At 47.5% G+C, this 12,621-nt stretch overlaps 1 protein-coding gene and 1 long non-coding RNA gene across 2 annotated transcripts in view; both read right to left on the bottom strand.

Annotated features, from left to right (window-relative positions):
- The window catches only part of LOC140424864 (uncharacterized), a 43,805-nt gene extending 39,248 nt beyond the window's left edge, over positions 1-4,557 (bottom strand). The window contains exons 1-2 of the mRNA XM_072508401.1: positions 4,487-4,557; positions 3,454-3,537 (exon numbers count right to left, since the gene is read on the bottom strand). Coding sequence (XP_072364502.1) covers positions 3,454-3,535 — 82 coding nt within the window. The 5' untranslated portion in view covers positions 3,536-3,537; positions 4,487-4,557. The remainder of the gene's footprint in view (positions 1-3,453; positions 3,538-4,486) is intronic.
- Positions 4,558-9,044: 4,487 nt separating this feature from the next.
- LOC140424872 (uncharacterized) overlaps positions 9,045-12,621 on the bottom strand; it is a 49,726-nt gene continuing 46,149 nt past the window's right edge. Inside the window, exon 3 of the long non-coding RNA XR_011947713.1 lies at positions 9,045-9,119. This is a non-coding gene — a long non-coding RNA (uncharacterized lncRNA). The remainder of the gene's footprint in view (positions 9,120-12,621) is intronic.

Genomic DNA, 12,621 nt, shown 5'->3' with positions numbered 1-12,621 from the left:
GACGTGGCGGCTTTGGAGAGTACAGAAAAGGTGTACCAGGCTGTTGCCTGGTATGGAAGGTATTAGCTATGAGGAAAGATTGAATAAACTGGGATTGTTCACCCTGGCGAGACGAAAGCTGAGGGGTGACCTGATAGAAGTTTATAAAATTATTAGAGGTACAGATAGCGTGAACAGTTGGAGGCTTTTTCCCAGGGCTGAAATGACAATTAAAAGGGGGCACAAGTTCAAGGTGAGGGTGGAATGGTTCAATGGAGTTATGCGGGGGAAGATTTTTTTTACACAGAGGGTGGTGATGGCCTGGAATGCACTGCCAAGTGGGGTGGTTGAGGCAGATACGTTAGTGACCTTTAAGACTTATCTGAATAGGCACATGAACAGGTGGGGTATACAGGCGGTCTAGATAGGACACGTGAGCGGCGCAGGCTTGGAGGGCCGAAGGGCCTGTTCCTGTGCTGTATTGTTCTTTGTTCATCTTAAATATTCACTCCCTCCAGCACAGATCTAATGCAGTGGTCCAATTTTCCAAGGCTCTGTTCTTTATTGTGTAATAACTGAGAGAACTGGAAAGATCCACAGATGCCTGGTCTGCTGAGTATTTCTCGGGTTTTCTTATTGTAACTTTAGATTTTCAGCATTTGCTTCTGAAAACAGTATAGCTTTTTCAAAAAAGCTGTCAGTTTCCTGGGTTTACAAACTAAGTTCCAGAATAAAGTCAATCGCTGGTAACTTTGTGTTGACCGCTTCTATTTGAGAACTAGCAGATGTTTTGGTTTGGAGAAAATTGAGCCACCAATGACTGCAGACCATATTTGGATAGGGATTATGGGGGAAAACATGGCCCTCAGCTGCTCCCTTCCCAGCCTCTCCCCTAATTAGTCCCACACTTCTCCAAGGCGTGACACATCCTCTACCTCCTCACCTTCCCATTGCCCTCCCTACAACATACCAACAGCTCTTGTAAGACACGAGGGAGAAGCTGGCCAGAGTGGATTGGAAAAAGAGCCTAGCAGGGAAGACAGTGAAACAGCTATGGCAGGGGTTTTGGGGGTTATTCGGGAAGCACAACAGAAATTCATCCTAAGGAGGAGGAAACATGCTAAGGGGGGGGACAAGGCATCCATGGCTGACGAGGGAAATCAAGGGCAGCATAAAAGGAAAAGCATACAAAGTGGCGAGGATTAGTGGGAAGCCAGAGGATTGGGACACCTTTAAAAGCGAGCAGAAGACAACTAAAAAAACAATAAGGGGGAGAAGATGAATTATCAGTGCAAACTAGCTAGTAATATAAAAGGATGATAAGAAGAGTTTTTTTCAATATATAAAAGGTAAGAGAGAGGCAAAAATAAACATTGGACCACTGGAAAATGTGGTTGGAGAAGTAATAATAGGAAACAAAGGAATGGCAGAGGAACTGAACAGTTACTTTGCATCAGTCTTCATGGTGGAAGACACCAGTGGGATGCCAGAGCTCCAGGAGAATCAGGGGGCAGGGGTAAGTGCAGTGGCCATCACTAAGAAGGTTCTTGGAAAACTGAAAGGTCTGAAGGTGGATAAATAACCTGGAACGGATGGATTACACCCCAGGGTTCGAAAAGAGATAGCTCAGGAGATTGTGGAGGCATTAGTGGTGATCTTTCAGGAATCACTGGAGGCAGGAAGGGTCCCAGAGGACTGGAAAGTGGCTAATGTAACACCGCTGTTTAAGAAGGGAGGGGGGGCAGAAGGCAGGAAATTATAGGCCAGTTAGCCTGACTTTGGTCATTGGTAAGATTTTATAAGTCCATTATTAAAGATGAAGTGCATGATAAAATAGGACTGAGTCAGCACGGCTTTGTCAAGGGGACTCGCAGAAGGCAGAGAATGGGGGAAAAGGGATCTTTTTCAGCATGGCAGCCGGTGACTAGTGGTGTGCCTCAGGTGTCTGTGCTGAGGCCGCAACTTTTCACACTATACATTAATGATCTGGAAGAGGGAACTGAAGGCAATGTTGCTAAGTTTACAGATGATACAAAGATCTGTAGAGGAACAGGTAGTATTGAGGAAGCAGGTGGGCTTCAGAAGAACTTGGACAGGCTAACAGAGTAGGCAAAGAAGTGGTAGATGGAATACAATGCAGACAAGTGCAAGGCTATGCACTTTGGAAGGAGAAATGGAGGCATAGATTATTTTCCAAATGGGGAAACGCTTAGGAAATCAGAAGCACAAAGGGTCTTTCTTGGGAGTCCTTGTTCAGGATTCTCTTCCGGTTAACGTGCAGGTTCAGTCGGCAGTTAGGAAGGCAAATGCAATATTAGCATTCATGTCAAGAGGGCTAGACTACAAGGCCAGGGATGCACCTCGGAGGTATATAAGGCTCTGGTCATACCCCATTTGGATATTATGAGCAGTTTTGGGCCCGTATCCAAGGGAGGATGTGCTGGCCTTGGAAAAGGTCCAGAGGAGGTTCACAAGAATGATCCTTGGAATGAAGAGCTTGTCATATGAGGAACGGTTGAGGACTCTGGGTCTGTATTCGTTGGAGTTTAGAAGGATGAGGGGGAATCTTATTGAAATTTACAGGATACTAAAGAGGTTTGGATAGAGTGGACATGGAGAGGATGTTTCCACTTGTAGGAAGAACCTGAAGCAGAGGATAGAATCTCAGACTAAAGGGACGATCCTTTAAAACAGAGATGAGGAGGAATTTCTTCAGCCAGAAGGTGGTGAATCTGTGGAACTCTTTGCCGCAGAAGGCTGTGGACGCCAAATCATTTAGTGTCTTTAAGACAGAGATAGATAGGTTCTTGATTAATAAGGGGATCAGTGGTTATGGGGAGAAGGTAGGAGAATGGGGATGAGAAAAATATTAGCCATGATTGAATGGCGGAGCAGACCCGATGGGCCGGGTGGCCTAATTCTGCTCCTATGTCTCTCCTTTCCACTTAACTCTATAATCTTTTTATCCTGGATCCACTATCACATACTTCACCTTTATCCACTCCCCCACAATGGGTGGCAATATCCTCAATCAGTTTCCCATCTGACTGATTATTTTACCTGGCTTTATTTGTTTTCTAAATTAAAATCATTCATAATAAAAACTCAAATTCATAAGCGAACAAGAAACATGTCTGCCGTCCATATCAATTTGTTTCCCTATCTCTCGCCAGCCATCATCCCCATTTCACACACATATCTGCAATTAGATTAACTTGCGGACTGATTAGGCATGAAGGGCAACTGGAGACATATAGACCCAGGAGTGGCACAGATCTGCAGGCCACACCTGGAAGCGAAAGACAAGTAAGAAAGGTTCCTCCCACCAAAATCCTTCAAAGTTTCAATGGCCAACTGGGGGGTGGTCATTCACAATATGATTTTTTTTTCTGAATGGTTTTAGCAATTCCAATGTTCTTTATGCAATTATTATTTGAGACAAATGGCAGGTAACATTATGAAATCAACCATTACCTTGGTCTCTTTTTTTCTGCTCCTCTGAAGATGTGCTGGGGTTCTTACTTTTCTTTCTGTCACTGTCCACTCGGCCCTCCATAGCTAAAAAGAATCACACATTTTTCACGAAGAAAAAAAAATCCTAATTTAGCTCAAAATAACAGCAAATCCTCTTTAAAGCAATGGTACAATTCTCCAGCAATGGGCCACTAAGCAGCGCCCCGAGACGAATTTAAATGTTTAAACAAGAGCCTGAATCGATCGCCTCTGCAGGGTGAAAGGATCTTTGAAGGGCTTTGCTTAGTATTTTTGACAGTACGACGATGATTATTTCTTCTGGCTCCCACTACAAAGGCCGGCTTTTATTATAACGCGGGTTTGGAAGGGCTGCTCTCGCTATTGTGGCAGGGGGGGTGGCTGAAGATTGGGGAGAGCCCGCGGCTGTTCCACCAGAGGTGCTCCGGGAGGGTTGTAACCAAGCCGGCGCCGTGCAATGGGAAAGGACGCGGATCTGGAATGTAGGCCGAGGCCTGGGCCCCGGGGCCGGCACCTTCCAAATGGGGAACCAGCTGCCAGTCTCCCCCGCTCTTCGCACCGGGAGATCCGGGCGGGCGGATGAGGCCTTTCCAACAGCGCGGGGGGGGGGGGGGGGGGGGGGGCGCGGGACATCCGAGCTCGCCAACAGCCCGGGCTCGCTGCAGCCGCTTCCTGTTGCCCTACCGGCGGAGGGGGAGCGGGCTGCCAGCCGGATCAGCCGCAGCAGCGGCGGTTAAACGGAAAGTCAATAACATTGCCGTCGTACTCCACCTTAAGTGGAAAGAGCTCGGCGCAGCTGCCCTTTGCCCTCAGAACCAAACCGGCTGCTCGTGTTTGCATTTGGATCCGGCAGCGAATGACTGGATTTTGCTTCTCAGGTTGTTAAAATATGAATGCACCTTCGGGAAGTTAAAAAAAAATTAATGTGAGGGGCACTTGTATTTATTCTCAGAAGAGAATTAAATACTTCCAAGCGCCTTTCATAATCACAGGAGTGCAAAAGCGGATAAAATACTTTTTGCACCGCAGCCACTGTTGTGATGGAGAAAACCTGTGGTGATTGTCCGTTTGTGATAAACACCACTGGTCACACACTATGTGTATTACGGTACTGCCACTATACTACAGTTAACACAGTAAATCACAGCCTGCTGGCTCCGCCCAGCAGGCGGCGTATAAAAGTGTATGCTCTCCTGCGCTGCTACCATTCTGGTTCCAGCTGCCGGAGGCGCAACATCTAGTGCAATAAAGCCTCAATAGTTTCACCATTTCGTCTCGTGGTCATTGATGGTACATCACCCTTTAAGGGCATCACAGCAAAAAAAGGGTCGCCAGGCTTGGGGGAGCAATTGGGAGTCAAGAGTGGGTAATCACCCCAGGGGGTGGAGTCCTCTCTTGGGCAGAAGGCACAATGGTGGCCACGGTGCGGCTGTACTGTTTTTTTCTTATTAATAAATACCCTTTGTGTTTCTAATGAAGTCTGTGAAATTGCATCTGACGACGAGGATTACATTATGATGACACTGCCTCCGGCCTGACACCTGTGAGTAAACTGTTTTACTTGAAGTCTGAAGAAAAAGGTACTCACCTGAATGCCTCTCTTTGGGCATATAGACCCATTTGAGATATTTCCAGACGGAGGGACAGACGCAGAACAGATCTGAATTGGCGGGGTACTGTCAAAAGTTTAGAAACATATAGAAAAAAATCAAGAGAAAATAACCCCGAGAAGCAAAAGCTGTGACTTTAACTTTTAAAAGAATGGAACTTTAGTTAAAAAGAAACAGTGTTGCTGCAAAGCTTTTGTTCCAAGGATGAAGAGAGCATGAAAAGCAGTGTTTTTAATTTTCCAAAATGCCCAAGCAACTGCAGCGAGATTTCCCGAGTGTGGGAAAATAAAAAGGCTGAAACTGAAAGCTCGGAGCAGAGCCTGCGGGCGTTGTATGGCAGCAATCCCTGTACCGATGGACTTCAAGCAAGCAGAGAAACTGTTTAAATAAAATTAGCAAATTTAAAAATAGCAGCCCCTTGGACCACGAGAGCACTGGGTCTCTGAGTAAAATGGACAAAAAACTGGCACAACAAAAAGAAGAAAAACCCCAGACTCTCCAACAGCCAGAAGAGGAAAAAAAATCTCGAGAGATGACTAAAAGGGCTTTCCTTTAGGAAAAATTAAGTTTTAAAATTTCAAAAAGGAGCAGCCAGGTTCACGCCTAAACTTCAAAAGCGTGGGAATAATAGAAGAAAGCCGGAAGCTGCTGACAGCTCAGTGGAAAAAAGATCACAGTTTTAAAGTGGCACTTAGCACTTACAGTGGCAACCAAGACAGAACAAATGGCTATGAACAGGAAAATTGGAGGACAACTCTCCATATATAGAGGGCAACTCTCAAAAAGTGGTTCATAAGCAATAAAAACCTCAACAGAAGACCTCTTGAGGAGGCAACGAACACCACAAAGAGGCAGCAACACTGACCTCCGATAAAAGACCCCAGAAAGAGGGCAAAAGAAGACTCCACTAGGAAGCAATATAAGTCCCAGAAGGATGGCAACAAAAGACACTAAATGACCAAATGAAGGACAACGAGAGAAATTGCCGAATAGAAACGAGTCAACTCTTCGTCCGAGAAAGACCTGACCAACATTGAATCCAAAAGGGTTTGGTTCAAGTTCAGACAAGTAGAAATGAAGGTTCCATTTTTGAAATGTGTATTTCCAGTAAGAGCATGATGGATTCTCCTCGGAAGAAATGCAGAAAGAAAAGACTTCGAAAGAATCTAGTTATTTAACATAAAGACGAACCAGCAAAAAGAAAAACGCCAACGCAGGCATTAAAACAACAAAAGAAGTTGCAACAATTTACAAAATTAAGTTAAGAAGGAGATAAGACAACCTAGAATAAGCTTAGCTCCATGAAAAAACGAGAAAATAAAAACAAGCCCAGTGAAGAATTGAATTTGGAGAATAACTTGAAGAAGGGAAGCTTGACAATGAGAAATTAACTGAAGAGTCAAAAAAACATTGAAATTGACAGCAGAATCAGCAAGTCTGACAGAGAAAGAAACTGAGATTACATGCCAGAACAAGATTGCTGAAATGGTCCAGTGAATGGGATAAGGACCAGAACCAATATGTTAAAATGGTCAAGAGAAGAAATTTTATCACACGACCCAAGTACCAGAAACGAGTGCTATGACCATTCCGTCACACGTGACAGACCGAGATTGTGAAGAAACTGGCAAGACTATATTTGGAATTGTACATACAGCGTTAAAGCCTATCAATAGTGGGGGTGGCACAGTGGTTAGCACTGTTGCATACCAGCGCCGGGGACCCGGGTTCGATTCCGACCTTGGGTGATTGGGTGGAGTTTGCACGTTCTCCCCGTGTCGTTGTGGGTTTCGTCCGGGAGCTCCAGTTTCCTCCCACAGTTCAAAGATGTGCAGGTTAGGTGGATTGGCTTTGCTAAATTGCCCCTTTGTGTCCAAAGGTTTTGTGGGGATAGGGCAGGGATTTAGGCCGAGGTAGGGTGCTCTTTCAGAACGTCGGTGCCGATTCAATGGGCTGAATGGCCACCTTCTGCACTGTAGGGATTCTATGATTACAAGTTATCAATGAGCCAGCACTATTGCAACAATAAATAACCCATATTAAGTACATAGTATGACCGTGTCAAAATATTAAATTTCAGTAGTGGATCAAGTTAGATCTCCAGAATATTTGTCTGGAAGACTGAATCCCTGACATGGAGGGAATGATAGTTCTTAAACACGTGGACCACTTGAGTAGAGAGATGCTCCAGCAGTCAGTATTGCCATCAAAAAATGTTGGATTGGATTGGATTTGTTTATTGTCACCGAGGAAAAGTATTTGCGTACAGTACAGACAGATCATTCCGTACATGAAAAGAAAATACAAAGGGCAACATAAAATACGCAATGTAAATACATAGACACAGGCATCAGGTGAAACATACAGGAGTGCAGTACTACTGTTGCTAACTTTTAGTTGGCTCTTAATTCGTAATTTGCTCTGTTTGTTTAACCTTTGCTCTAGAGTCACCAGGTATCTTTATGATACCGCCACGAGGTTCAAGTTCAAGTACTGATCAATAACTCAACACACCAATTAGTAAGATTCAAATCAAAACACATTTATTATATACAGTAAGTCACTACTTATGCATATAACTCTACTTTCTAGACTATTTCTATCACTAAAAGGCCTATACTTAGCTTTGGAATTGGCCCACCAGGTCAGGGGAACAAATGGCCTTTCATTCAGGTCCTGAATCTGCAGGATTCAAAAGCTGGTATGGACTTGTAGCTAGGAGCGTCTATCTCGTAGCGAGCATTGCCTGGAGACTTACTTGGTTGGTGCAGCAGCTGGGCAGTTCACTCTCAGGGGTTGATTCGCGTTGTTGAGTGACCCTGCCAAGAAGACCGATTTGAACTTGGGGGCTTTACTTTATAGTCCCCAGGAGCTTTCTGCCCTTCGGGGCGGACCCCGTACCTGGTTCCAAGTGATTGGACTGCGTCCCGATCACCTGGATCGATTTCTCCAATACTGGAGTTGTTGTTCCCTGATCACTGGGCGGTCCCTAAATGTCCGTTGGCCTTCCTTTGTCTTGGCTCCTGCTGGCACCGACAAGTCTGGCTTGGCTTTATTCACCTTGAGTGTTGCAATTGTGCCTTGGAATTGCTCATTACTATGCAGATGGCTGCTGGTTTCAGTGCTGTCTAGTTTTTGCAAGTTTAAATACACATGATTTCTGCACTTGCTCAATTTTGCCTGTGTTGGCTGAATTTCCCTTCAGTCTTTGCGGTTCTCCATTTTAAGTCGGGAAGTGGCCAACCCAGGTGGCTAAACTCCCTCTTTGTGATCCCTCACGCGAAGCGTGAAGGATCACATAACTGCGTTATCTTCTCTTCCTGACCCAGCGAGCACTCTTCCGTGGCCTCTACACGAACTGTAACTATGCAATGAAAATTTTTAACTAACAGTCTAAGTGGCGCTATGTCAAAACAGGGACATGCATTACAACATTTTAAAAAAACGGTACCTCTAACTATCTCTCATAAACCACACTCATTCAAACATTCAGTCATATTAACTTCCTAAACAATACAAAACAAAAACAGCATTGACATTTTTCCTGGCTTGGCAGTCATGTACAGGGGTGTACAATATTTCCATTTCTTTAATTACAAAAGATGTAACACAAATGGTCTTTATTGTAGATCAAGGGGTTTGGGGGCCTGGTGAAAACCGAAAATAGGGGATCTCATTCTGTATACCGGGGTGCTAGCACGGTAGGCTCTCCTTCGCCATTTCCTCATGCGGATAGTCTGCACGATACTGCAGAGTATCGCCAACACTAATAGGGATTTGACTACGTAGGAAAGGGAGTACCATGTAATGAGCTTATCACACCATGATGGTGTGGCGTTGCCTGTTACTGGGCTCTGGGTGCTATGGGGAAGTGAATCATTAACGGCCGGGGGGGGGGGGGGGGGGGTTGGGGTCAGGGGGTTCGCGTTCACGCGCAACCGAATACACATTATAATGGTGGTGATCAACACGGAGGATGTACTCATTGTTCTTCTTCTTTCTCTTATCTTCTTTTCTTTCCTTGGGGCTTCTGGAGTTCTGTGGGATCAAGCATAGTTTCTGTTACTATCTTGGTTAATATCTTGTCTGTTAGTATGTCTGTCCTTTAGTGCCATTTCCCCTTTACAATTTGTCACCATGTGTGACTCCCTCATTTTTTTTTTAAGCCGAATATTCAGGACAAGACACACTTAAAAAATACTGAAACAGTGCGAGCCGTCTCTCAGGATGTGCGATATACCACCCAAATGTTTGAGGATGTAAATAGCATAAGGATGGCAACCTAAGGGTTGCCGGAAAACACAACAAAACTTTTATTTGAACCAAGAGTGCCGAAATGAGGTGCATATGGCCTCGACGGGTAAGAATTGGATGGACTGACTTCCGGTTGCGGTGAGGATGAGCTAGCCGCACGTTTCGGCGGCTCCAGCTCCGACGGACCTTCGGGCTCTTTTAAGAGCCCCAACAGGAATTTTTTCGGCCGAGCAACCCGGTGTGGGGTGTGTGGGAAGGGAGTCCCCCCCGAACGACGGAGGAAAAAACCGGCGGCGGCGGCTGCATCCCGAAGAATCTTCAACTATAAGGTCAGAGGGAAAGGAGAACAAAATGGCGGCGGAGAAATCGCAGGCGGCATGGGGGCCTGAGCAGGCCGAGGTCGTGAGACGGTGCGTGGACCTGTTGAAGAAAGAGGTACTGACCCCGATGCTACAGGCAATTGAGGGGCTGAAGGAGACTTTAAAGACCCAGGAGACTGAGCTCCGCGTGGTGGAGCAGAAGGTGTCAGGTATTGAGGATGAGGTCCTGGGCCTGGCGGTTCAGACTCAGACGCATGAGGCACTTCATAAAAAGTGTGCGGAAAGGATCGAGGCCCTTGAAAATGGAGCGCGAAGAAAGAACCTTAGGATACTAGGTCTCCCTGAGGGTGTGGAAGGAGTGGACTGTGGCGCGTACGCAAATAAGATGCTGAGCTCACTGATGGGTGCTGAGGCCCCTGCGGGCCCCATGGAGGTGGAGTGGGCAGGTCGGATCCCGGCGAGAAGGCCAAAAGCGGGAGAACCACCGAGGGCGATAATCGTGCGATTCTACCGCCTCAAGGACAGAGAAGTGGTCCTGAGATGGGCTAAAAAGGTGCGGAGTAGCAGATGGGAGAATGCGGTGGTACGGATATACCAGGACTGGAGTGCGGAGGTGGCGAGAAGGAGGGTGAGCTTCAACCGAGCCAAAGAGGTTTTGCACAAAACGAAGGTGAAGTTTGGGATGCTGCAGCCGGCAAGACTATGGGTCACGTATCAGGAGAGACACTATTACTTCGAGACGGCGGAGGAAGCATGGACCTTTATTAAAGAAGAGAAACTGGACCGGAACTGAGGGACTGATGCTGCAGGGAATTGTTATTGTTATTGTTCTTGTTAATGTTATGGTGAAAGTTAATCGAGAAGTAAACAGGGAAGGGGGGGACACTGGGGAAATGTGGGCGCCGGTGAGGGGGGAAAGACGGGACATAGTGGGAGAATGGGGAAGGGGAGGGGGAGGGGAAAGGGAGCTGCGCCATAAGAGGCGGGTCAGGTAAAGGGATGTTCCCGCGCCAGAAAGAATAAGGCGGGAAAACAGGCGCAAGGGAGATCCCTCACATCGGGGGGGTCGAGGAGTGAGCAGGAGTAGCCGGAGTCAGTTGAAGTCAGCTGACTTACGGAAGTGATATGGGGGGAGCAATCAAGCTAGATAGGGATCTGGCGGGGGGACAACTGGATTGCTGCTGCGGAATTCCAAAAGGGAATGACTAAAGAGTGGGTGGTCGGGGACGGTGTGCGACGCTGGGGGAGCGAGTGGGAGCGCGGAGGCGGGATATGGGACTGGCCTAGAGAAGGTAATGGCTAGTCGACACGGGAGGGGGGCAGGTAGCTCCCTAGTGAGGCTGATCACGTGGAACGTGAGAGGCCTGAATGGACCGATAAAAAGGGCCCGAGCGCTCGCGCATTTGAAAGGACTAAGGGCAGACGTGGCTATGCTCCAAGAGACGCACCTAAAGGTGGCAGACCAAGTTAGGCTAAAGAAAGGATGGGTGGGACAGGTGTTCCACTCAGGACTGGACGCAAAGAACAGAGGGGTGGCCATTTTGGTGGGGAAACGGGTAGCATTTGAAGCAAAGAACATCGTAGCAGATAGCGGAGGTAGATATGTAATGGTGAGTGGTAGGCTGGAGGGAATGGAGGTCGTGTTGGTTAATGTGTATGCCCCAAATTGGGACGATGCGGGATTCATGAGACGGATGCTGGGGCGTATACCGGACCTGGAGGCAGGAAATTTGATTTTAGGAGGGGACTTCAATACAGTGCTGGACCCGGGGCTAGATAGATCCAGCTCAAGGACCGGAAGAAGGCCGGCAGCGGCCAAGGTACTTAAGGAGTTTATGGACCAAATGGGGGGAGTGGATCCATGGCGATTTCTTAGACCTAGGGCTAGGGAGTATTCCTTCTTCTCCCATGTCCATAAAGTGTACTCCCGGATAGATTTTTTTGTTTTAGGAAGGTCGTTGATCTCTAGGGTGGAAGAAGCTGAATACTCAGCCATAGCGGTTTCGGATCATGCCCCACATTGGGTGGACCTGGAAGTAGGAGAGGACAGGGAGCAGAGAACACTCTGGCGATTAGATGTGGGACTGATGGCGGATGAGGGAGTGTGTGCAAGAGTGAGGGGGTGTATTGAGAGATACCTGGAGGTCAATGACAACGGCGAGGTCCCTGTGGGAGTGGTCTGGGAAGCACTAAAAGCGGTGGTCAGAGGAGAGCTGATCTCTATTGGGGCCCACAAAAAGAAAACAGAGGCCAAGGAAAGGGATAGATTACTGAGGGAAATTTTAAGGGTGGACAGGGAATTTGCAGAGACCCCGGAGGAGGGACTGTCCAGGGAGAGGAGACGACTCCAGACGGAGTTTGACCTTCTGACCACCAGAAAGGTGGAGGTACTGTGGAGGAAGGCACAGGGGAGGAGGTACGAATATGGGGAAAAGGCTAGTCGCCTGTTGGCGCACCAACTGCGAAAGAGGGCATCAGCGAGGGAGATAGGAGGAATTAGGGATGAAAGGGGAGACACTGTGCGAAGGCCAGGAAAGATAAATGAGGTGTTTAAGACCTTTTATGAGGAACTGTATAGGTCTCAACCCCCAGAGGGAGAGGAGGGGATGCGGCAGTTCCTGGACCAATTGAGGTTCCCGAAAGTGGAGGAGCAGGAGGTGGCAGGCCTGGGGGCGCCGATTGAGGTGGACGAGGTTATTAAGGGACTGGGAAGCATGCAAGCAGGGAAGGCTCCGGGGCCGGACGGGTTCCCGGTGGAATACTACAGAAAATATGTGGACTTGTTGGCCCCGTTGATGGCGAGGCCAGGGAAGGGGGGACTCTACCCCCGACGATGTCGGAGGCGACGATATCGCTAATTTTGAAGAGAGACAAAGATCCGTTGCAGTGCGGGTCCTATAGACCTATTTCACTATTGAACGTGGACGCCAAGTTGCTGGCAAAGGTACTGGCATCGAGGATAGAGG

Source organism: Scyliorhinus torazame, chromosome 1 (genome assembly GCF_047496885.1).
Source record: "Scyliorhinus torazame isolate Kashiwa2021f chromosome 1, sScyTor2.1, whole genome shotgun sequence".
NCBI classification, from domain to species: Eukaryota; Metazoa; Chordata; class Chondrichthyes; order Carcharhiniformes; family Scyliorhinidae; genus Scyliorhinus; species Scyliorhinus torazame.
Note: the sequence above shows the minus strand (reverse complement) of the source record. Positions and strands in the feature narration are given on the sequence as shown.